General features: G+C 38.2%; 1 protein-coding gene across 1 annotated transcript; it reads right to left on the bottom strand.

The window, feature by feature from the left end:
- Positions 1-81: 81 nt before the first annotated feature.
- On the bottom strand, positions 82-23,722 carry LOC113777684. Its single transcript, XM_027322846.1, has 26 exons — positions 23,639-23,722; positions 22,991-23,190; positions 20,676-22,886; positions 17,983-18,058; positions 16,944-17,066; positions 16,441-16,684; positions 15,901-16,347; positions 15,605-15,790; positions 15,219-15,509; positions 13,830-14,477; positions 12,732-13,125; positions 12,252-12,394; positions 11,841-11,990; positions 10,685-10,891; positions 9,410-9,970; positions 9,263-9,322; positions 8,844-9,172; positions 8,195-8,618; positions 6,717-7,184; positions 5,562-5,678; positions 5,246-5,367; positions 4,434-5,172; positions 4,042-4,296; positions 3,595-3,777; positions 1,315-1,656; positions 82-1,113 (listed from the first exon to the last, which is right to left on the bottom strand). Exons 2-26 carry the CDS (start codon positions 23,175-23,177, stop codon positions 364-366), a joined length of 9,657 nt encoding a protein of 3,218 aa, XP_027178647.1. The 5' UTR covers positions 23,178-23,190; positions 23,639-23,722; the 3' UTR covers positions 82-363.
- Between the last annotated feature and the right edge of the window lie 356 nt (positions 23,723-24,078).

Here is a 24,078-nt window from a genome sequence, read left to right as displayed (position 1 = left end):
TCTTACAGGCCAAAATTTCACTCGTACACTCAAATCAGCTCGCCCCGGTATGAAAAAGTTGGGGGAAAATTTTTTTAAAAAAAAAAAAAAATTTATGCCGAAACTGCATTATATTCACAAGATTTCTGTAAAAAAACAACCTGCCTAGTCTTCATCAAGGATTGATACTGCTTCTACTTGGCTATCTTGGAGAAAACTCCAAACTCATTGTCAGTACATGATGTTGATTTCTTGGCATGCTTTGCTTGGTGCTGTTCACAGAGAATTGCAGGAGATCTGTCGTGATGATATCATAATGCAGCACCGCTAAAATCGTGTTCAAGATCTCAAGGATCCAATTTCAAGTGATTCATGCCCAAATTTTCACATCAAAGGGAGATAAGCTCCTCCATGCCCTTTCCTCAAGACAAGTGGCCCAGCATTTTCAGGAACCTTATCCAACGCATTGTTACATGAATCAATAACATCAATAAACCCGGTGGCTGTCGTAGCCAACTGCAGCCGCAACCTCAAGTCCCTAGTCCTTTTCAGCAAACATCTGAATGACCTACCAAGGTACTTCGCCCACTCAGCTGGCAGCCCTCCGCCTGTCAGCCACACGGAAAACTGGGATTGGTCCCACCTGGCAGCAACCTCAGCCCTATAAAATCTTGCAAGCTCAACAAGCATTGAGGGCTGGAGAGGGAGTACAGCAACAAACTCGGCCATAAACTGTTCAGTGAGTTCTGGTTTGAGCATTTGGTTCCAAAGCACCAGGGCCCACTCGCTTGGCTGGTTAAGACCATAGGCTTCAGCAACGACTAGTGCCTCTTGGAAACGAGATTGCTCAACTAGTGCTCTTCGTGCATTAGTTTCAGAAAGATTGAGCCATTGCAAATCTGGCATTCGAATCTGAAGAGAGAGGAGTGATGCCTGAGCGCAAGCTTTGCGTGTTTTATTGCCAGCATCAATGGAGGAGTGAACTTCAGCAGCTTCAATAAAATACCGCATAGATTCCAGTAGATCATCAGTCTGATCTTTGTCATAACGGAGGAACCATTGATGAGAAGATTGCTCTGCACGTGACTCCAGGAGAGCAGCAGTTTCGTGCTTCATGTCAAAGTGATTATAAACCTGAAAGAAAGCCGGGAACAGGATATCAAGCTTTTCAGATGTACCAATTGCAAGAAATGGAGAATCAGATGTTTTCAATTGGTGAAGAAATGAAATGGATAGGGAGAGAAGCTGAACCAACAATTGCAATGAAACAACAGAAACTGCAATTTACTTTATGCTAATAATTAGCTTATCTTTAAGAAGATTATAAATAATTACCATGGCAAATGCATCTAGATCATGGGGGTTGAATTGCTGGAGTGACGTAAGAACAGCCATACGAAATCCTCTAACTGCTTCAGCGGTGCCTGTATTTGCATCTGCAGCAGCAGAATACTTTTGAAGAAGAAGATCAAGTTGACCATTTTCAATAAGGATTCCGAGTATGAAATTCAGCGCATGGAAATTTCCGACTCCAGTTATTAAACGAGCCAAGCACGTGAAATCACCCTCAGATACATAAGCTTCTACCCTGGTTGCTGCAAGAGCTACAAGAACATCAACACCATCCAGGCATGCTGATGACTTGTAGAAGTGGTGGGACAGTATCAGAAGCTCAACCTGAAAAATCAGTTCCAAATAATTAAATGTTGACCCCCCTCTGGCATAGGAACCCTTTTTAAAATTTTTTTCTTCATCAATCTCAAAGTAAGGTACACTTAATACCTTCAAGGTCACTTACAAGAAACAAGTCAAAGAATTCAAGCTTTTAGAACTATGAACTTTTGATTATTTGTCAAACTACAAGTGCTGTACTTTGTGGTGAAGACTTATCTTTAAGTCCATTTCTTTCCTGTTTAAATATGAACTTCACAATTTACTGACAATCTGACAGAATCTTTGAAGCATGTTGACACTCAGTAATTTCTCAGCAAATTACCTACTCCTGTGCTGCACTTCAGCAAAGTCTATGTAGTGCTAGTTCTTCATGTGTTAAATATTAGACATACTGTCTACAGGCCCAGCAATAAGAACAGTAACAGGATTTATGGTAACAGAAACATATTGACAAAGGTGTCAATAACAATCTAAATAGAATTCAAAGCTTAGCAAAAGGAGGAACATGGAAAAGGTACTCTCTTTTACTACATTTATCTATCTTGCAAATACAGCTGAAAGAACATTTGAGGAATGAGGTGATTATTATTCAACAAACAACACTAACAACCCCTTGGCCAGGCATCCCCGCCCCCGTGGGCAAAAAAAAAAATCTTTTTTTTTTCCAGTTGTGTAGGAGAAAAGCAGGATTCTAACATGCTTCTTATAAGGGAAGAATTGATGTGAAATATATGACGTTCAGTTTCTCCTCTTTTTCACACCCAAAATAGACAAATAACTTGGTCAAATACTACTGACTTCCATAAAATGAGGAAGGGTGAAAGTAGAGAATGAAAAGAGGCTCAAGCCAAGCATGGAAAAAACACCATTTAAATCACCTGAAACTTGACTGAGAGGACACCGCACAAATAATTCAATAAAGAGACAGTGCCAACAAGTTGTTCAATAAGGATGTAGATCTTCCATTCACCAAAACTTAAAAAAAGAGGTTAACGCGCTAATTGCGATGATTTTATTCAGATGATCACACCTTGTTAATTCAATCCATAACCCATGAAACAAATATTACATCCTTATATCTAGTCGCAAAATTGATGATTGTATCTTGGCAGCTTAGACCATAGGCCATCAAGTTTCACAAAGCAAAGCTCCAACATGTCAAAGTTTAGTTGCAACAGTCCTCCAACTTCAAATGAATTTATGCGCTCAATAGTATTCCTATCAATACTAAACTAACTGAACATTTCAGAATGAGAAAATAAGGAAACAAATAAGGACGCGAAAAAGAATTTGACTAATTAAAAGGTAATTTAGAAGGGGAAAACATCAACATCCAAAGATAACACAGTATTTCATTTTTAGACTGGAGGTAGTTATTGCATATCAGATTATCATCCAAAATTAAGCTCACAAATCTAAAGGGAACTTTTATATTGTTTATGCAGAAGAAGCTAAAAATAACAACAATTTGCATGCCAAAAAAAAAAAAAGAGGAAACCATTAAAAGACCAGAGCTGAGGATGAATAAAGTTTCCGTGTCACTATACTTGGCTAAAAACTTCCACCTATGACCCAGACTCCAACTATTCTATTGAACGTAAAGTAAAACATTAGCAAGACACCATCCATCTTGTTAGTCATTATACACACTTTGAAAACCAAAATTTTAGTGGACTAGGACTAGGAACTATTCTATTGAATGCAAAGTAAAACATTACCAAGACACCATCCATCTTGTTAGTCATTATACACACTTTGAAAACCAAAATTTTAGTGAACTAGGACTAGGAATGTTCCTTATTGCCCCACATCAGATTTTGCCAATTATTACACATTCAATTTGCAACCAGCACAATCCCTAATCTTTCAGTTTTAAGCAATTTAATTAGATACAAGGGATACTGAGGTAAAAGAAGAAAAGACAAACAGTTGCCATACTACCTCACAGGCATGTGGTATTTCTTGCCCAGTGATCACCAAACGCATCAACGCATGGCCAATTTCTGGTTCTGAGGGACAAAGCTCGGCCCACTTCAAGAAGTCTGAAAATCTCCACAACAAAGGAGCAGGTCCTTCCTCCTTCTGGGAATCCATGTATCCACCACGATGTGCAGCTAATAAGCCCTAATTCAACAACAAACATAAATAGACTTTTCAATAAAAGTGCCAGACATCATAAACTTCCACCAAAAACAAAAATAACTTGACAAAGGATCAGTAAATAATTATAAAATTAAAATTCAACTTCCAAAATCCCTGTTCAGACTTATTTCAACCAAAACAAGACAAAGCAGTCACATAGCCCTTAGCAGATGCCAAAGATCTATTCTAGGATGTTAATTGAACATCTACACACTAAGAAGGACAAACCATAAAAAGCACACAGACCTTTAAAAAGGATTCTGCAAGAACATGAGCAATACTAGAAGCTGGCATAGAATGCGTTTGCACAAGGAGATTTGCTTCTTCAAATGAATCTTGTGCTTTGAGAGTAAGAAGCTGCAATAGTTCAATTGGCTGCTTATCAAATGCTTCTGAAAATGACAGACCTAAAACATTTGCAGCCTTTACAACAGCCACAATTCTCTTACAAACTCCTCGCCCACGGCCTTCAGCGAGTATGGCTGCTAGACCATCCAATACCTACCTCAGATAATTTTTATTAGCATTAAAAAATTGTCCTATGCAAACAACTTAAATTGAAGTAACTAGAATTTAAGTATTGTCTAAAGCCATTGAATAACATAAATTGAAAAGTGGAAAACAAAATTATGCAGTACCTGAAGTGGCTCAATCACATGATGATTAGCCACGAAATTGTTAGACTGTATCACAGAGCGCACTTCATCATCCAATAGCAAGACAGACATTTTGTTGTTTGGAGTTGAGAGAGCAGCCAGCTTCAAAGCAGCATCCAAGACAACAAATTCATATGGAATTTGACCTGGAGACAACTTATGTTGCAGCTGTCGGGCAGCTGCAATTTGTCCAAACTCCAACAATGAAAGAACGGCTCTTTCCAGCTCTGCAGGTCCAACTCCTTCCTCCCACCTTGAAAGGGATGCTTCAAATTTAAAGTTGTCATCCACTAATTGTGAATCATCTCTGTGACTCTGGGAGAAGAAGACACTTTCAAACTCATTGCTTTTATCCACTGCATCATTTAAAGGCCGTCTTGATTGCACAAAGCCCTTGGCTCTCCTTTTTGCCTTGCTGTTCCCTCCGGTGGAAGCCATAAAGTCGTCTACTAATGCTTGATGGGTCTTTAATTGTGTCTGATTATTCTCCCTGAAGTCACTTCTGTCTACACTTTTCATTTTCATTGAATTCAAATGATTGTCAATCTTTGTGATGATGTCTGCAGTATGATCCATAATGCTGGAGCTCTTCCCAATCCCAAGTTCCCTACCACAATTGCTCTGGGGGAAATCCCCCTCACTTTTCACCTGAGCTTCTGACTCTACAGCTAGAAGCCACACTTTAGTCTCAATCTCTCGCAGAAGGTTTAGAGGACATGCCCTGTAAAATTAGTCAGTCAGAATATAATTTTATGCAAGGTATGTAGCATAAGTTGTTCCTTACAGACACTTACTGATTAGACCGAGTTATTGTTCCACTCAACCATTGCAAAGAAAGCAGCAATAGTCCATGAAGCTCTCTTGCTGGGAGATCTTTCTCTGCTGCCTCTGCATGTTTGAGGAAAAATAACCCTGCCTACAGAGCAACAGTAGAAAATCAAATTGACTGAAGACGAAAAAATTTGTGTAAAACAGCAGGTGCTTTGTTTCTACTCATTCAAGAGAAGAAATAAAGACAGGGCAAAAGCGAAGATGCAATGACTTCAAAATAGTGGAAAGGACGATGCTAACTTACGCATCTAGTACGTGTAAATAAATAAATAAACAAACCTGTGATGCTGGGAAGGAGTATCTGATAAAAAGTGTTTGACAGTGGCCCCACAAAGCAACCCTCTCTTCTGGGACATCCCAAAGGAACTCCTTCCATTCTGCCACCATGGATTCAGCCTAGATCCATGTGCACAAGAAAATATGCAGAGTTCACATCAAAATTGACGCATGATCTAACTCTATACTAGAAAGAAAATGCAGTTTCACAAAGAATGGGAACCCTTCAATTAAGTCATGAAGAGAGCTGAAAGTATCAAGTTTTGTGCTGGCATGCAAAATAACAGGCAACATAATGGATCCCTAGTAAAATAGAGCAGAATTTGTTAGGGCACCTAAATGAGCTATATGGTACTTTAGAACATGAATTGTTGAAACAGCCAAGTTCAAGATATAAGGTTATAATAATTAATAATGGCAGACCATAACACACGAGGTGACTCAGGTCCTGAATTAATTCAACATTGGATAGTGGTTTTTATGAATAACTTACAACTTATGGACAGAACATCGGTTCTTGGAAATAGACTCATCGAATTTACCAACTCCAACAAGCTAAAAACATTCTGAGTCAGGTGTTTTCATGCCTTCTCCTAGAAATGCCCTGTTTCTGACCACTCTCTACCTAACAGATCTCCTTTTTAGCTAAAAAACAGTACACATGCAGTTCCTTGACATAAACAAGATAATCCAACAAAAGTAAAATCAACTTTAGTCTACCACAGGCTATCCAATAAGTTTAGAGTCAAGGATAGACCTAAAAGGAATGGAGGGCTCTTAAATGGTGGAATTGGGACAATCACTTTTAGGAGAGTCATTACAGAACATGCATTAGTGTCATGTAGAGCCCACAAGTTTCATTTGTAAGAGCAACATAACTTACTATTTCCTGAAGAATACCCGAGAGAAATAAAAGCTAAAATGCCAACTTTTGACAAATCAATGGGAAAAGCTTCACAATATATGCCGTGAAAGCCAATTCACCAGTTTTTGGCAGTTTTAAGTGAATAGTACATGATACTCCCATGACCAAAAAAAAACAGAAAAGCAAACCTCAGCTGCAAGCAGGTAGAAGACCTTGTTCAAAAAGTATAGGCAAAAAACAAAATCATAGATGATATTAATGTGGAATAAAAGCTTTGTGAAGCAAATAAATACCTGCATTTCAGTAACATGGTGTATAACAGACTTCCAAGATCCACCACTAGCCTCCAGTTGCTTGGCCCAATTGCGTGCCTGCTCCCAACAACCATTCTTTATTAATGCTGCTAGCAGGGAAGCATCATCTAGCGTCTCATTTCCAAGATGGAGGCCATCATCTTTACGTAGTGAAGGTTCTGCAAGGTTTATTTTCCAATAAAGTCGCCGATAATATGTTGCAGCAGATCCATCATCACCAAAGTCAGTCGCAGCGAGAAGTTGTAATAAGCATCTTTTCTCATAAGGTGAAGGGCACATCGAAAGCATCGCATCAGCTGCTTTCACAGCTATGGAACTTATCCACGAGCTCCCTGTTGGTCCTTCCCTTGCAAAATTTGTTTGTGTCTGAGAAGGTTCTTCCTTAATTCTGGCAGAAAAGGACCCTAGATGTGCTGAAGCTTCTGAAAGGCGCATTTGAGAAAATGCCTGCAAGTTATAGCATACACAAATAATAGAAAAAAAAAACAGAAATATTAAAGTTCTAGCTACATTTTCATGCTCAGAGATCCAATGAAAGCTACAAAGAACTTTTTGAGCCCAATACAGAGACATTTTCAATCAATTTTTTCTCATATAAGATTAGTTTGAAGAAGTTCGTGTCTGGTTAAAGGTTTATGGATTGCACAAAGAGCTCATTTCTTTATTATCCCTAATCATCAATCCACGATATCTGGTTATTTTGCATAAAGTGTTAGGTCAGTGTCTTCATCAATTGCTGTTAAGCAGCTTGAAATCCTATAGTGGAATAACATTTAGAAACAAAATTAATCATCCTAACACAATGAAGCTGTCCAAATGCAAAACCACATATTTATCATTATTGATACTGAGACAAAGACCCGCTAATTTGTCAATGATTCAGATCATCACAATGATGATCGCTAGACTGTAAACACATTTGAAACTCTTCCTTTTGTGCTACAAAATTTAAGCCAATACAATAGTTCAGAGATACACTTCAAAAATATTTCAAATCTGAAATGTCCTGGCAGTGTGTGGAAAAAAGTAGCCATTTAGATGGATAGCAGGCCACATCATGAGAAAGAGATGCAATTTCCTTTTGAGCATACAAGATAAATCAGCACCAGCAACGTACACAGGTTGTATATGGAGTTGGAACTTATTTTTATTATTTGAAAAATAAAAATCAGTGCTGTAATGAAACAGTGTCGATATAAATATAAATAATACTGCAATAATTCAGAAATCTGGCTAAGTTCCCTTTATGGGCAGTGGAAATTTATTGGAAAGAAATTGGACCAAGCAGATTTGTGTCAACCTTTTTTTTTTGTTTTGGGTTTGAAGAAAACCACCTGAGACAGCAAGGGGTTTGGCAGACCCCAACCAGTTTTACTAGAAAACAAAGGTGCCTTAATGCCTTACCTCAAAAAACTGCACTAAGAAGTAATTCGAAATGCAAAGCAACTTACACATACCTGAAGTGCACGGATAAAAGGTAAGAGAGAACAGGATGGCAGGAATATCTCAAATGCCTTCAGCAATGGAAGGAACAGGTGTTGTTCACACAGAACAGCGACCATTCTCAAAAGGGAATTAACTACTTCATCAGAATTAGATGACACGGTTACATCTTCATCAATTTTTTGTCCCCTTTCCTCTTCAGGCATGATTTCTTCAAACTTTGCACCGCCAGAAGTGGTAGATACATCAAAAGCTGTCAAAGACAATGAATTTTCCAACATGGGCTCAATAAGCCGTCTCCTTTTCTGACTTTTCCTGTTATAGTGAAATGTATGGGCTCTAGCAGCCACTGGCAGGGAATTAGTAGCCTCAACAGCTGCTCCAACGTTATTTGCAATCTGGGAAGCAATGTCATTAACTTTGATGGCAGAAGTCTCCCTGATTTAGAAAGCATACTAAATCAAATTCATATCCAAGTACACATGGAAAAATATCATTGGGAAGATTCATGATAAATCCTGAGAATACAAACTCTGTGCAGAAATTGGCATAATATAGTAATGGAAGCTTAAAGACAGTGTAGCAAGTGATATTTATATCAGGAAATGCATGTGTGAGCAAGTCTGTTTTATATACAGTAAAGAAGAGAGAGATAAATGCCACCTTGCTGCAGTTATTTCCAGCCAAATGGCCAGACATGACAAGGGAGATACATCTGGAAAACATGCTGCGATCATAGCCAAAATTGACCAGCTCAAGTTTTTGGCCTTCAAGAGAAGAGCTTCACCTGGATTATTAAGTTTCTCACATTCTGCTATTATACCAAAGAGTTCAACAGATGCATAAAGGTTTTCATCTGATATGAAAACTTCAAACTGTTGCCCAGCAATATCTGAATTTGGTGAATGAAAAACTCTTTTTCGTGATTGCATGCTTTTCAAAACTGTTAATATATGAATTTTCAGGCGTGGATCACTAAATTCCTTTGATGCCTGGAAATAGCAGATATCAAAAGTATTAGAGCAAATCATAAGATGTTACTAAATAGAACTGTAAACAGTTAAAAGGGACTTGAGGCATACAACTTGTATGACTGTTTCAAGAGGGTATCCTCCAACTTGAGCTTCTGATAGAAACCCAACCTGGCAGCAAAATACTTGAGATGTGACATCCGATGGAAAATAGATATTGATGTAAAACTAAGGCTATGACCACAAACTAGAGCATACCCAGTCATTATCTCTAGCTAAGCAAGCAAGATATTTGGTGCTTAAGGGCATCTGGTGCATCTGACAGAAAACCGTGACTAGATTCCACTTCTCGCTTGCAGCTTTCTGTTGAGACCTCAACTCAGTTCCATCACCACTACCAGTTACTAACCACGAACCACACGTCATCCCACCACCAAAAACTGGAAGACTTGCTTTTTCCAAATGTTGCAGGACCATCATGAGAGCTCTTGTTGGCAATTTTCCAGTGACATTGTTCTGGAGGTCTCTTTGCTTTACACAAATGGAAGATTCATTGCGAAGATAATCATCTGCCAATGCCCGAGCAAGAGATTCTGTTACATCTCCTTCAATAGATTTTGTATGTACAGCGGAACCCTTGGGCGAAAGTTCCACTGTTTGATTTCCATGATCACCAGATTTATAGAAAGAAGATATCCTTCTTAAAGCACCAACGTCAATTTGGAGGATGCTGGCAGACAAACCGCATAACTCCAAAAGAAGAGCACAAGAAGCCACTAACACTGAATCCTCAAAATGCAAAATGGCGAGGGGCACAACCTATACATACAAGTCGCAAACTCTATCATGAGTCAATAAGTGTTGCGCTACATGTAATTAGTTTTGTTATCTGAATATTACATATGCTTATGCGAGGATAATAAAATAGCTGAACCAATTGATCACACCCAAGTACTAATTCATCTGGCTTTTGTCCTTGCTTATGAAAATGGGTACCACAGAGCTGTGAGTTCGCACTTGGGCTTACACTTAAAAGCCAACTAACATCAATCCTGTGGTCGTGAAGTAGGGAGACTTCAGGTTCTAAAAATGAATGGGCCCTTGAAAGGAATGCCAGAAAAGTTTGCCCATACACGGCAAAATCCAGCACCTTATTCAAACTACCATACTATTTTTAGTAACATGAAGAACTATTAGAATAGCCCTGCCAAACTTGCATGTATTCTATTCCTATGGCATGAAGGAAAAACATGTTATGCATCTCAACATTGAAGGCATATGATATACTTGAAGTCCAATAATTTAAATGATGTCATGAGACCTACAATCTCCTTGACTCCTTAAACACTTTTATTCGATAACATTGTCAAACTTCAAGAACTGCCTTGATGACAAACTACTTACTACTTGTCAGGACAGCGGAAGAGTGAACTTCAAGATATAGGCATTAACCAAACAAAGGATAAAAAAATGTCCACTTAAAAATGCAATCACTTTTTTACATAAACAAAACAAACCACAAGTGATCCACACCGTTGAAAGAAGAGATTCCTCATTCTGAGATATAGGTGCAAGAAGTGCATGTAAATCTGACTGCACATTTGTTTGCCCAGGTACTGAGGTTCCAGAGGACCCTCTTTTTTCTGTATTCAGTTTTTGAACTCTCAAAGCAAGGAGATGATTAAAAGCAGCCAGTGCACGCCCACGATGCAAATGGTGCTCGAGACCAAGACCAGCTTCCTAATGCCAAGAGAAGCAACTAAGATGAGAAAAAATCCAAGAAACTTAAAAAAAAAAAAAGGCAATTGGGGATCAGTTAACATTTGTAAACTGAAATAGAAGCTACTGAAAAGATTTCACAACATTTTCAAATTGCACTAGATATTTCATACAAGTTACAATTCTGATAAAAACATATTGAGAACCAAAAAAAAAAAAAAACATTTCCCTTTTTTCTTTTTCTTTTTTTTTTTTTGTCCTTACGAAATTCTTGTTAGTGGCATCCAATATTCAACCAGCTAAGTACGTAGGTTTTGGACAATCTCTTAACCAATTTCCCCTTTCCCCTGATTTAGAAGGAATTTCAAATGAAAGACAAAGGACTAGTAACTTTGTGACAGGTAACCAACAACATCCCCTTTTCTGATCATGTGATATGAAAAGCTTATAGGAGAGTTTCACTGTTCAGGGCTGGAAAGTTAGAAGGGAAATGGCAATTGGCTATCAGGGGACTCAGGTATTGTCAGTACCTATTGCTCGAGTAACACTGCAGACACATACATTAAAACAACACTTGTATGAACTAATACTACAAAGTTCCTTGAGCCTGTATTGTTAACTGCCGGGCCAAATGACATTTTTAAATTTCCCCAACTTCCGATTCCCGCCACACAATTTCGAAATGGTGGGATCTCCAACATGAATTGCCTACGCAATTGTTCTGGAAGGCAATTGCTGAGGCCCTCAATCCCAGAAATTAGGACCTCCCCTATATGGTAACAGTCAGGATAACCAATGTGCAATTCAGAATTTAGAAAGTAAAAAAGGTTAGATTTATTAATTGACCAGAAACCAAGACTTTATTGATCTAAGCAGAAACTCTTTGCAAGTCAAAATTGGAAACTCAAAAGCACAAGAACATTATATACAATAAAACAGAAAATGAAGAGCTCGCCTCGCCTCGCCTCACCTCCGAGGAAGAAGCACAAAGTTGTTCTTCAATATGCTTCTGGATAGCAGCTTCCCATGACATGGCACTGATATTGGGATCATCCAAATCCCTTGGCCAATAGGATTCTCCTATTGGCAAATCTGCCATGGATTGCCAACCAAGAGGACCCTGCCATGACGTGTAGAAAAATATCACTTTTCCATGCACTTATCCAAACACAACAATCATGTAAAAGTGATCCAAGTACCAAAAAAGATGACTCATTATAACTTATTTAAGAAGACAATTGCATCTATCTTATTCAAGAACAAACTACTAATGACTACTGCAAAGTTCATGACTGTAGCTTTGCCAGCAAAGATAACAATCTAGATTAACTAGATGGCTCTCCGTAAGCAGAATGAGACAGAATAAAATTTCTCAAGTAACCTGTATATATAGCTGAATCAATCTCCGTACACCCTTGGGAAACCAGCACGGAAGCATCTGTAGAAGTGAAGTATCCCGTCCAGAAGAGAATAATATGTTCTCCCGCCAATTCAAATAGTGCAGCAAATCAGAATAACCAGACACTGAATATCAGACAAACAATTAGGTGACCAGAGGATCTGTTTGGTAATGGTGTTTCTCTTAAAAAAAAGTTTCTAAGATACAAGTCTACAGCAACATCTCACAAAATACCCAAAAAAAATCCCAGAACCACCCAAAAAACAAACCAACACAACCTTTTCTCCCTCCACAACAATCACCACCCTTTCACTCCTCCCCCCCCCACCCCCAACCTCTCTCGCCACCTCCCCCCTCTATCCTCCCCTTTCCCTTCCTCCTCCATTCCCTCTTCTCCCCTCCCCATCCCCTCTTTCACCAACCCCAATGCCCCACCACCCCAATCTGGTCAGATTGCATTACCTTGTAGTTTAGAACCAAACATGTTGCAACTGGGATCTTGTCCAAAACATGCTGCCAGAAGAGTGCGCCACAGTGTAGGGAAACACTGCAGAGCTGGCCTAAGGTTCTCCAGAGTGCACTGCCCAGAACTAAAGTGCCTGTTAATGCTCCCACTACTCAGACACTCTTGAATTGGAACAGGTGCATACATTAAGGTTGCTAAAGCTGCCATTTCTCCGGCTCCTTCAGCAATGTCATCCACAGTACGCATTATGTCATCAACATCTAGTACACCGATATTGTTACCAGGAAGAAAATTGTGCGATGCTACAGCACGCGCATTACAGAATGATGCTTCATATTCCTTTCCCTTGACCCTTTGAAAGAGCAATAATTTTGCCCACTGATTGTCTCCCTATGGAAAGCAATGCATTCACTATATTAGCATGAATAAAGGCACATTTACAAAGTATGATAAAAAGAGAAACCTAAGATGTCAGCTAGAAATTATCTTCCATTCCTCTTAATGCAAAATGGGGTTTAAGCACTAGTTCTACAAGCCAGAAAGAGAAAACACATCGTCAAAATGCTAAATATAACTAGAATCTGAAAGCCAAACATAACGGTATCATTATGGATGGGAGTGGGAAGTTTAACAAACCATAACAATCAAACTATGAAATATGCTTCCAAGAAAACTTAAAGAGCATTTTCCATCATTAATTACCACATGGTTCTTAAAAGTTACGATAAATGAGATTGGAATCTTAATAATACGTTAATGATAAGGAATGATATTAGCTTCATCAATTCCCACGCTCTGAAAAGAAAAGGATATATAGCAAAAGCTCTTTTAATATGGGTGACTTTTACTACACTGAAAAGAAGCCCTGTCAGCCTCATGATTGTGAGAACTTATTTTGCTAGACTTTCATGAAAGCACAATTTCTATAGTAAACCAAACTCCTAAAATCTGAATATCTTTAGTGCAGCTCTTAATCTTTAAATGGTCAAAAAAGAAATTAACAGTCATTGAAAAGTTCATGTGGATGAAAGCTTAGCAACAAAGTTGTGCAATGACATAAATAATACCCCAAATGTTAATTTGGGTCCACGTACTGCAGCATCCAGCACCAAAGAAAGAGAATCTTGATCTACTGCCAATTTGTGGTGGTCCAAATAAATATCCAAGAGATTCAGGAGGTTACATTGTGCACAGAATTGCACCATAAGTTTGTGTAAAGCAAGGATAGCACCGGGATGAAATGTAGCATCAGTAACTGAAAGCACAAACTCTGTCAAGCCCTCACCCGACTCCTCCAGGGTTGAAGAACCATGTAGGTCAAATATGAAACCTGACCGTGCTAGAATAGGCACTATCTCTGCAGTCCCTTCCCAATAATCCTTCAAAAACACAAATTTCTTAGCAAGCTGCTGCTCCATAAGCATTCTTAGCCACATGGAGCACATATCATTGGTTGGAAACCTGAAAATCTTAATGTTTGGGACATTCATGCACGCACCATCCAGTTCATCAAGTGAACATACGTAATTGGCATAGTCAGGGATTTCCCGGCCATATTCAACCACTGAATCAGAGTGCATAGAGTCCAGTCTAATGCTTAGTGCCCCACCAGATAATGCATATGATGGAATCACCTCTAAGAGCATTGAAACCTGCATCCAGTCATTGTGGCCCATGTAGTACTCAAGCTGTGATTCCCACAAAGTGTTAACACCCATAAGAAAAGGTTGATCCAGCACTACCTGCACAAAAAGAGTAGTATTAGCTCATCGTTGAATTCAAATATTTGTCAAAATAAAACCTAGTCAATCATGTATAAATAACTCAACTGCTCTACAACAAGAAAACAGAATGTGACAAGGCTACAGCAACAAAATAACACAAGCAGTAAAGAGATTGCAGTGCTTTGGAGAAAGAAGGCAACCACAGCATAATATCCTCTGTTATTTATTTAACAACAGGGGAGGGAAGAGGCAACAAAACTTCCACATATTTTCCCTTCCTTTTCTCTTATATGGGGCACTTTTCTGTGAAAGGATCAAAGAAGAAAAAGAGGTGTACAAGTTCAGCTCTAGACACCTAAAGCTTAGCTGGAGTCCTGCCAAGGTAGGAATTATGTCAAATCAGTAGAAACTATTACAGCAGTTACCAAACAAAATTGACCTGCATTTCTAACAACCAGCACCAGAAGTTCATCTTTCCTTTAACAATAAAATGATACATGTTATATTATGCACTAACCCTTCTGAATGTAAACAAAAAGCCCATCTCAGAGCCTGTGCCACCACGAAAGGCCACTTGAACCATTTGCATTGATGCTCATACTATGCAATGCTTTGGAGAAAATACAATATGCCAGATCAAAAGACACAGCAACTTCTGTTCTTTAAATACATATACTCAAATTATGCTCTTCAGAGGGAAAACATAGTACCCATCAGGAAGCATAAAGTATTATCAATAATTTATAGCAAATGCCTTACACGATCAATGGTAATTTGATCCCAGACATCAGACCATACAGCCGCAGCAGTCCAGTACCCAGCATGACAGCTGTCATCATCAACCTCAGGAGGAACAGGATGTCCATTTATGCTTGTCCAGGATCCCAACACAGCCCCGTCAATATCACCACATGCAATTATAAGATCCTTATGTAGCGGATGCAATACTCTGAAACTGATTCCCTCTGATGTATTTCTGCAAGATTCCTGCTTCAACTCATTCCACCGAGTGCTGAATGAGTTCCAAAAACTACTGCAAGGGTACACCCTCTTTTCGTAAAACAACCAAGTGTCAGCTCAAAAATATTCCCTTGTGTAAAATCTCAATGCCTGTAATAGGAATATAACTAAACTGTTCCACATACCTCAATAAGTGATATCCTCTCCAATATGTTCCACTCACGCAGTCCAAGATAGCCATATAATTTCATCTCCTCGGCCAATTGCGAACGAAGAGATCTCCTAAGAGTCCCGAAAAGCAACTGTCTAAGGCTAGATTCAATATCTTCACCAAGCTTTTGCAAAGTTGCTACAGCAAGAGATGTCTCTCCCTACCCATCAAAGCGCCAAAAGTATTATTACCAAAAAAGGACGGGCAGAAAAAGTAATCCTAATTTTCTTTTAACTCAATTCAGATACCTACAAAGCATTAATGGCTTACCTTGAGTAATAACTCATAAACAATGGCTCTTCCCACATCACGAACTTCATTAAATGTGTCATGTGTATCTTGCTCAGTGAAAAATTCTCTTGAACGAAGAAGATGCAATTTAAGAACTGCCAAAGGAAGTCGACCAGAAACTAAGGCATCTCTGACTATAGTCTTAAGGTCCAAATTATCCAATTCCCAACGTGCAATCATATCTTTCGGATTCTCTGGGGTAAAAATTCTTTTTCCAAGACCGCTTCCTTCAGAAACAAGAGATGTTTCATTGTTCAATGTGTCCATGGGGATCAAAGCCAAATTTTCTGCATTTTCAGATGCAGGAAGCACAGATTCATGATGGCTTGCAGCAGCCAACAATGATGCATCCCCAGAAGGAACTGAAATCTTGGATTCATCCTCCACAAGATCATCCATAACCTGTAAGGCGTTCGGACCATCCACCTTGAACATCAGGAAATATATACATCATTCTACATAGTACACAAGAAGTCAATTCACCTGAATTCAGCATAAGCTGCAGAACACAAACCATACCATTCCATGACCTAGCCGTCTGAATTTGGTAGTCAGTCGCATCTGTAAATCTCTGATGATCTCCAAATAGTGAGCCATATCTGACATCCTCCTCAAATGTTCTGATCCATCATCACCTGCTGCAGGTAGAATGGGAAATTCTTGGACATCTCTTACATTCTGATCCAAAAGTTCCTTCTGCTGATGTAATAAACCATAATTGCGTATCATCTTGATTCCAAAGCTGGATGCCAGTGCAAGGAGCCTGTATCACAATCTAACCATCAAAAACATAACTCCACACATTATCGGAACAACAAATGAACAGTAAGATCGTATTGGGAGTAGAAATGACCAAAGACCATAAGAAGAGAAAGGTTGGCTTCTCCAGTTTGTAAAGTTCAAAAGGGAGTGAAAAAAATAATGCAAAGATGAAGCTTTCTGTCCTAAGCTTTACTATCTGCCAAAATGTTGGAATAAGGGGAGAGAAAGTATAGAAAATTCCAAGTAGAGAAGCATCATACCTTGATGCAGCAGAAATCTCATTATCATTACTAACTTTCTCCAACATTAGATAAACAGCAGCAAAGATCAATCTCAAGATGCCCTCTTCAGCAAGATGGATAACAGCGAGCATTTCCAGAGAACTGCTCACCAATGAAGAAGCACAATCAAGCTCCAAACAATCTATTAAAGGCAAGTACATTTTGAGATAAATTTAGCTAGAAACATGACGTTACATTAAGCAATAACCGAGCCAAAATATAAAACATAAAGCATTAAGCAGATCTACAATCCGTCTTCAATTACTAGACCTCATACTTATTACCATTAAACAGGCTACCATTTGGAAAATCCTAATTTAGCATACAGAGTTCTACATCCATGCAAAAAGTTACCAGCATAATCATATTTAAAATATACCAGCTGCCACTAGCACAAAGGAGTGAAGCCTATGCACCTCTAGTGTGTGTGCGTGTCAGAGACAGAGAGAGAGACAGACAGAGGGAGAGAGAGGAAGAGAGAGAGAGAGAGGCAGAGACAGAGAAAGGCTTTGATCTTTGAAAAGACTCATTTCCCAGCTCTGATTGAGCAACGTAATTATCCTGTCCTAGTTCTTAATCATGGCATAAACTCCAAAGCTTCTAAAAGATTTGGAGACAATTTTGAATTATCAATTGGGAGAACAAAAAGGACCCACTTTATAAGGTTTCCAAACAAACAAATGTACCGAGGAAAGACTGCCAACTACCAGAACAAAATAAGCTGCACTTATGGCACCGATAATCTTTTTTATCATATCTACCAAATGCAATCATCTGATGGCAGACATAACATTAGTTCAACTCCAAAGCACAAAAATCCTCAGAAAACTAATCAAACTTTTTCTATGTGAAGCAAACTGCCAAAAAAAAAAAAAATCTGAGCCAAAAAAATTGTTCCTCAGATCATTATTTTAACTGAATTCTGTTTTAAACTTCCCATAAGTTTGGCATTCTTGAGGATACTACAATATCTATAAAGTTTCACAACAAGAACAACTGTAAGCTAACTGAATCTTACTTTTCAATTTCCCCAAACTTCAGGTAATCCAGAGCCAGCTGCAAGCGCCTTATTCGGGAAGTTTTCAAGTCCCATCCTGAAACAATAGTGACAATTATGTAATGCATTACTTACTCAAGCCTTAACTTTCTATTAAAATGAGAGATTAGCCATCCAAAAACATGCTGGCAGCATGCATCCCAAAGAAGTTAAAAAGATACAAACTAGGAAAACCATAGTCAACTCAAAAGAGGAGTCCATATAAAGCATATTTCAGACTAAAAAACACATTCTGAATCGTAAAATAGTAGCACGTTCTGCGTTTAAAGAAACTTTCAGAAGGCAAGCCATTGTACCATAATCTCGGTCCTGAAGAACATATTTTATTAACCCAAACATCCTAATTTGACTGTAAAAAACACATTCTCTGACTCGTAAAAAAACTAGCATGTTCTGCATTTAAAGAAACTTTCAGAAGGCAAGCTATTGTACCAGTAACTAATAAACCTCGGTCCTAAAAAACATATTTTATTACCCCAAACATCCTAATTTGACAACCAACAGATTAAGGTGTTTGTACTTGGTTGGGTTGCAAAAAAAAAAGAGAAGCAGCTATCAGGATACAAATATTTTTTAAAAAAAATGTTACCCAAAAACGTAGTCAATGTACAAAATATGCTAGGCCACTGCAAAAATGCAGGATATTGACAACCAATAGATTAAAGTGTTTGTAGTTTAGTTGGGGTGCAGGGAACCAGGGACCAGAACCACAGAGCAGCATAAAATGGTAGTGCCCATAGATGATTTTAACCTACATCATTTTATACATCCATACACACCCAGAAAAAAATTGATATAGATAATAGAAAACTTCGAAAGGATTTAGATGGGCCATCATTTACTGCCACTAAATCTGGTTGATTTCAACGGCTAGTTCACCAAGTCAATCAAACACATTCAACTCAAACAAAAAGTTCACCCACAAAAATTCCTACAATGAGCCACCTTTCAGTGCCATTCTCACATTCCTTTTTATTTATTTACTTGTCTCCTTTTTTCTTTGATTTTGTTCCCCATCTTCTCCTTCTTTGCTCTTTCCTATGCCTTCTTCCTCCACTGCCTTCACTGGATCGCCCAGCGGCCATCACTGCCAGTGCAAAGGCTCACGGCAAGCTCAATCCATCTGCCACTGTGACCAGCCACCAGCCAGCCAACCACCATAAAACCGAATACCATATGTTTGGCAAAACTCATTTTAAAGGCAGAATTCCTTCCCACTATCCAATGTGAAAAACCAACCAAAAGGCTACAAACCATAGACATAATACATGGTCACATATGCAAATCCATCACAAAACATCAAAGAATGTATACAAACAGGTTCATCTTAGTGCATATGATACTGAAAACTCTTCAATTGAAACCAAAGCCAACCAAAATAAACGTATCAAAAGCTTCACTACTTCAGAAATAAAAGTGAGGTAATTCTCATTACCACAAACTCAATTGAAAATTGGCTTATCTTTTAAAAGACAATAGCTGTTATTTGCAGAGGGTGTTGATTCAAGTTGCACATCTAATCCTCGAATTCTGAGATAAAGACCGAGCAGCCTTTTACCACATATAATTAATCATATATTCTTCCAAAATATTTCAGGAGAATCCAACCATTTGTATGATTCTGTTACCATTATCCTCTAGATGTCTGCATGAGTCACTGTGTACATTGGGTCTTATATATTTTCATCCATTATCAAATTAGACGAGGCCATATGCAGTCCATCACAAGCAAGAGCAAATGGGGGAATATCAAGAGTAGGGATACACGTACCTAGAATGATTGTCAAAATATCAAATCGTGTAGTCCTACACATTTCATGATCGTCAAGATTTACATTCTATTGACTGAAATTACATCTTATATATGGCTTTTGCATCAATAATTCCAATTTTTGAATTAGCTCTTCATTGCAAATGGCTAGTATTAAAGAACTTAATGTCGAATCTTTGTACTCAAGAATCAAGTACAAGGCAAAAAGATTTAAACCTAGACGCCTTCCACTTAAACTAAAAAAGGAAAAAAAAAATACGTGTAATATACCCTCTGCACATTCTCCACCACAATGCTACTTGATTAAACTCCACATATCATTTCATTTCCTCCTTAACAACCACTCACACTGTTGACTTCCTAGGCACATATCCAAATAAGCTGGCAAAACAACTAAGGAATCTTCCATATGCAAAAGTCAGATTCACAAGTTATGTTTTTCTTCTATCTTTTAAGCTATTATGTTGCAATGTTACAATCTTCTGATAGAAAAGTGAGCATTTCCATCTTCTACTTCCACTCTTTACCCATAAACTTGACTTTTAAAACAAAATATAAAAGTTTGACTTGTTAAGTGAACTTTTCACTTGTACTTGCCAAACCTACTACAGTAGGTCTTACCAATTTTCAAAAACTACAAAATCATGTACATCCATCCGTTCAGGGAACATGATAAAAATCAAAGATATCTAGCTTCCTCTAAAATACAAGATCTAAACAAACACGTAATGTTTTTCAGATCATACTCACAGCAATTAGTTGTACTTCCCAACGAAAGGAAATATTCATAACACCACAATGTAGACAGGGTATAACTTGCTTAAAATCTGAACAATATATGTGTAATAAACAATATGTTAATTCCAGTTCACAAAAGTATTACCATTTGCGTGGCACAATTGATCTGCCTCCACAGGGCCTTCGTATAACAGTACTCTATCCAGAACCTCCACCTTCCAAGGTGGCCAAGGATTTTTGGATATTTCAATTCCCAAACGTTCATCAATCTCAAGCTTAGTTCCAGTAGCAGGACTTAGATGTCGGTATCCAATAGCTTCAAGAGGAAAGAAACTCGAAGAAGCTAAGAGAGAAGGAAGAACAACTGAAAGACCATTCTCCGTCACCAAATATAGACAACCCTCGAAAACACAACCAATGGCCTCTTTGATAGAAGCTTCCCAACCTTGCCTTTTATACTCTCTCTCATCATTTATAGCAAAGTCCAAAAGCAAGTTCGAATGAACAATAAATTTGCTGTTTTCACGACAGTTGAATCTTTGAACAAGGCGAGTGATTCCAAAGGGAGAAAAACAAACAATATCATCTTCATTAGATCTATCAGTAGGAAGGAATATCTGTCTCATAAAACTTGATGGTAAATCAGAGCCAACAAGCTTCTTCTTATCTATTACCTGGGATGCAGCATGCTGACTACTTTTATACAAGTTAGATTTATCCCTTTGCTTCTTGGTATCACTTTCACTGGTTGCACTTGTATCATGATTTTCTGCCTTTACTCCAGACATGAAACTTTTATTTATGTCCAGTGAACTACTAACACTTTGGCATCCCAAAAGATCAGAAATATCCCTTTGACAGCCAATTTCAGCACTGGCCACCTCCCAGCCAGCCAATATTCCCATTCCTAACCATGGATAATCAGGAAGTGGTTTTTCAAAAGATTTTCGCATTCCCGGTATGTGGTCATTAACATGTATGACATACACTACACCAAATTCATCAACTACACCTAACAATGCAGAGTGTGAAACAATGTGAAGACTCCGAAACCTTCTTGTACCAGCAAAATTGCCAGTTTGATGAGATAATACAGCATCTTCCTTGTGATCCATATTGCATCCATTGTGTCTCAAAGCTAAGCCTTCTTCTGTTAGGGAACTTAAAGAAGGATGTAATCGACAAATATTCAAAAGATTCAGAGATGCAATATGCTCACCACTCATTGGACCATAAAAAGATATTAAGCCAGATTTCCTGAGACAAATAAGAAAACCAGGAGAGAGCTTGAAGTCTGTCCATTCCACTATACCAGGACCTTCATCAAGCTTGACTGAGCAAACCCATTGCATTCCCCAACTGACTAGCCTAGCCACAGCAATTACAAGATTACTCTCTTTTCCTCCAGATACATCAGGGTTGTTATGCCGTATAATTTCTATGGCAAAACCAACTAAACAATACGAATTGCTAGAAAAAACTCGTAAAATTTTGCAAGAACTGTCAATCCCACCAATTGCCGAGTCAGATGGAACAGAAGCGCCTTGTAATGTGCTAGTTGAACCTGCATCTGAATTTCTACACTCCCTGTTTCCACTATCTTGAACTGACACGGTGCAACTTTCTTTTTGGGTCAGCACAGGAGATTTATGAGAAACAAACTCCAAAATAGATAAATCATCACTGAAAATGCTAAATGAGATGATGTTGGCAGAAGGAGGAAATGATAACTTCTCCGGTAATCTAGTGCATAAGTGACCATCAGACTTCACTGTCTGAACTTTTGTTAAGAAAGTACGCAACCATCTTCTGGGAGCAACTAAGCTAGAAATGTCATCCTTTGGAGCTTCCATAAAAGTACATAGTCCGCTCCTTTCACTACTACTGCTCTCACAAGAGGCAGCCCCAGAGGCTTCATCAGCCAATCTGGAGTCCTCTACACCCTCCATATTGTGCAAAACATCTAACGATGGTCCCCAATCCACCCACCCTCCTTGTAAAGTCTCACCTTCTTCCATGGGTCTCAACACTTCATCAGTTTTACAAGAATTAGAAAAAGCATGAACAGTAACTCCATGGTTGCCTGACACAAAAAGCAGTTCCCTAAATGAAGTCTCTTCGTGCTGCTTGTTCGTATCTCCACACAGACCCCAAGCCAAAGAATGTACATCACTTATATAATCACAACCACTCGGACCTGGAAGTTCCATTAATGGATCATTACTCAGGCCCACGTCCAATGCTGCAGAAGTGCCTAACGAATTCTCCCTCGAGTCCAACCCAGAAACTACCAAATGAGGATTCTTTAGATCTTCACAACGACTAATTTCAGTGTCCCTACTATATCTTGATTGCTCTGAAAAGTATCAATTGACAGAGGAAAAAAGAAATTAACTATTAGATCAACCATTAAATGCTAATTAACATAATTACCGACAAACACAAGCAATTCCTTTTTACCTTTAACTAGAGGAAGCAACAACGCTTCGCATTGGTACGTAAGCAATAATAAAAGCTCTCTTGATGGAGAAATAGAACCATTGCGAAACTCTGACAGGTTTCTTATTAATCGCTTTTCAGAGGGTCTCCAAGTATGCAATTGCAATATAGCCGGCCCCGCATCACCAACCCCATCAGATATAGCCATACCTTTACCGATCCTACAAAGTTAACTAAACTCATAAATTTTAAAAAATAATAATAAACAACAACAATGGAAATGATCATACAAAAATGAAACTCCTTTTTTGATATTAAAAAATTACAAAAAAATAAAAATATATAAACAGAACCTTACTTATGGGAAAATATATATATACCAGCTTAAGAACTACAGAAAATTCGTAACAAATTTTAACTTCTCATTCTTTTTTTCTTACTTCATAAGATTTATCAAGCAGCTGAAATAATAGAAATACCAGTTAATTTAAGGACGATAAGAATCCAATAGACCTAATCTTTGATAATTTCCAATCAACAAACAAGGCCTTAACTCAGAAATAATCAAAACTACTTAAATTAAAATAAATTGGAAACAAAATTCGAATTTAAACACAAAAATATGAACAAAATGCATGGATAGAGAGGTTAGGGTTTGAATTTTGGAACCTGAAGTAGAGAAGTGGAGAATTTTTTTCAGTTTTGTTTACTTCTTCTCATGGTCTTGTCTTCTCTTCTCCTCTTTCACTTCCCTTATTCTTTTAATTCGAAAAAAGACAGAAAATGGAGGCACGAAAGATCGATGTCCTATTTGTTTCGAGTAAATTATGTTGTCGACCAAGAAAGCTTTGCATAATTATAAATTTGTCTGTTCTATATTCTGAAATTACTAGAATGTCCCTATTTCTGTCGGGTCAGCAAGAGTCGGATTTAACCGAATTTTCCAAGTGAATTATATTTAATTCGATTATTCTTGTGTTTTTTTTTCTCTTTTTTGCCCTCCAAACTTCTCACCCCAACTGCCAACCACGGAGCAGTTATTCTTACGTAAGTATTGAATTTTCTATCGTTTTGTCTCTTATTGTATTTATTTTGGGTTTTAAGAATAT

This window comes from Coffea eugenioides, chromosome 7 (assembly GCF_003713205.1).
Source record: "Coffea eugenioides isolate CCC68of chromosome 7, Ceug_1.0, whole genome shotgun sequence".
Classification (NCBI taxonomy): domain Eukaryota; kingdom Viridiplantae; phylum Streptophyta; class Magnoliopsida; order Gentianales; family Rubiaceae; genus Coffea; species Coffea eugenioides.
Note: the sequence above shows the minus strand (reverse complement) of the source record. Positions and strands in the feature narration are given on the sequence as shown.

Excerpts from the sequence above, each read along its gene's own strand:
- LOC113777684 (XM_027322846.1), bottom strand. The coding sequence starts at position 23,177 with ATGGCTATATCTGATGGGGTTGGTGATGCGGGGCCGGCTATATTGCAA. Across the intron at positions 17,067-17,982 it reads AAGTTTGGGGAAATTGAAAA|TTCTCTGGAAATGCTCGCTG; the intron begins GTAAGATTCAGT and ends ATTGGTGAGCAG. Across the intron at positions 5,679-6,716 it reads ACCATGTTACTGAAATGCAG|GCTGAATCCATGGTGGCAGA; the intron begins GTATTTATTTGC and ends ACATGGATCTAG.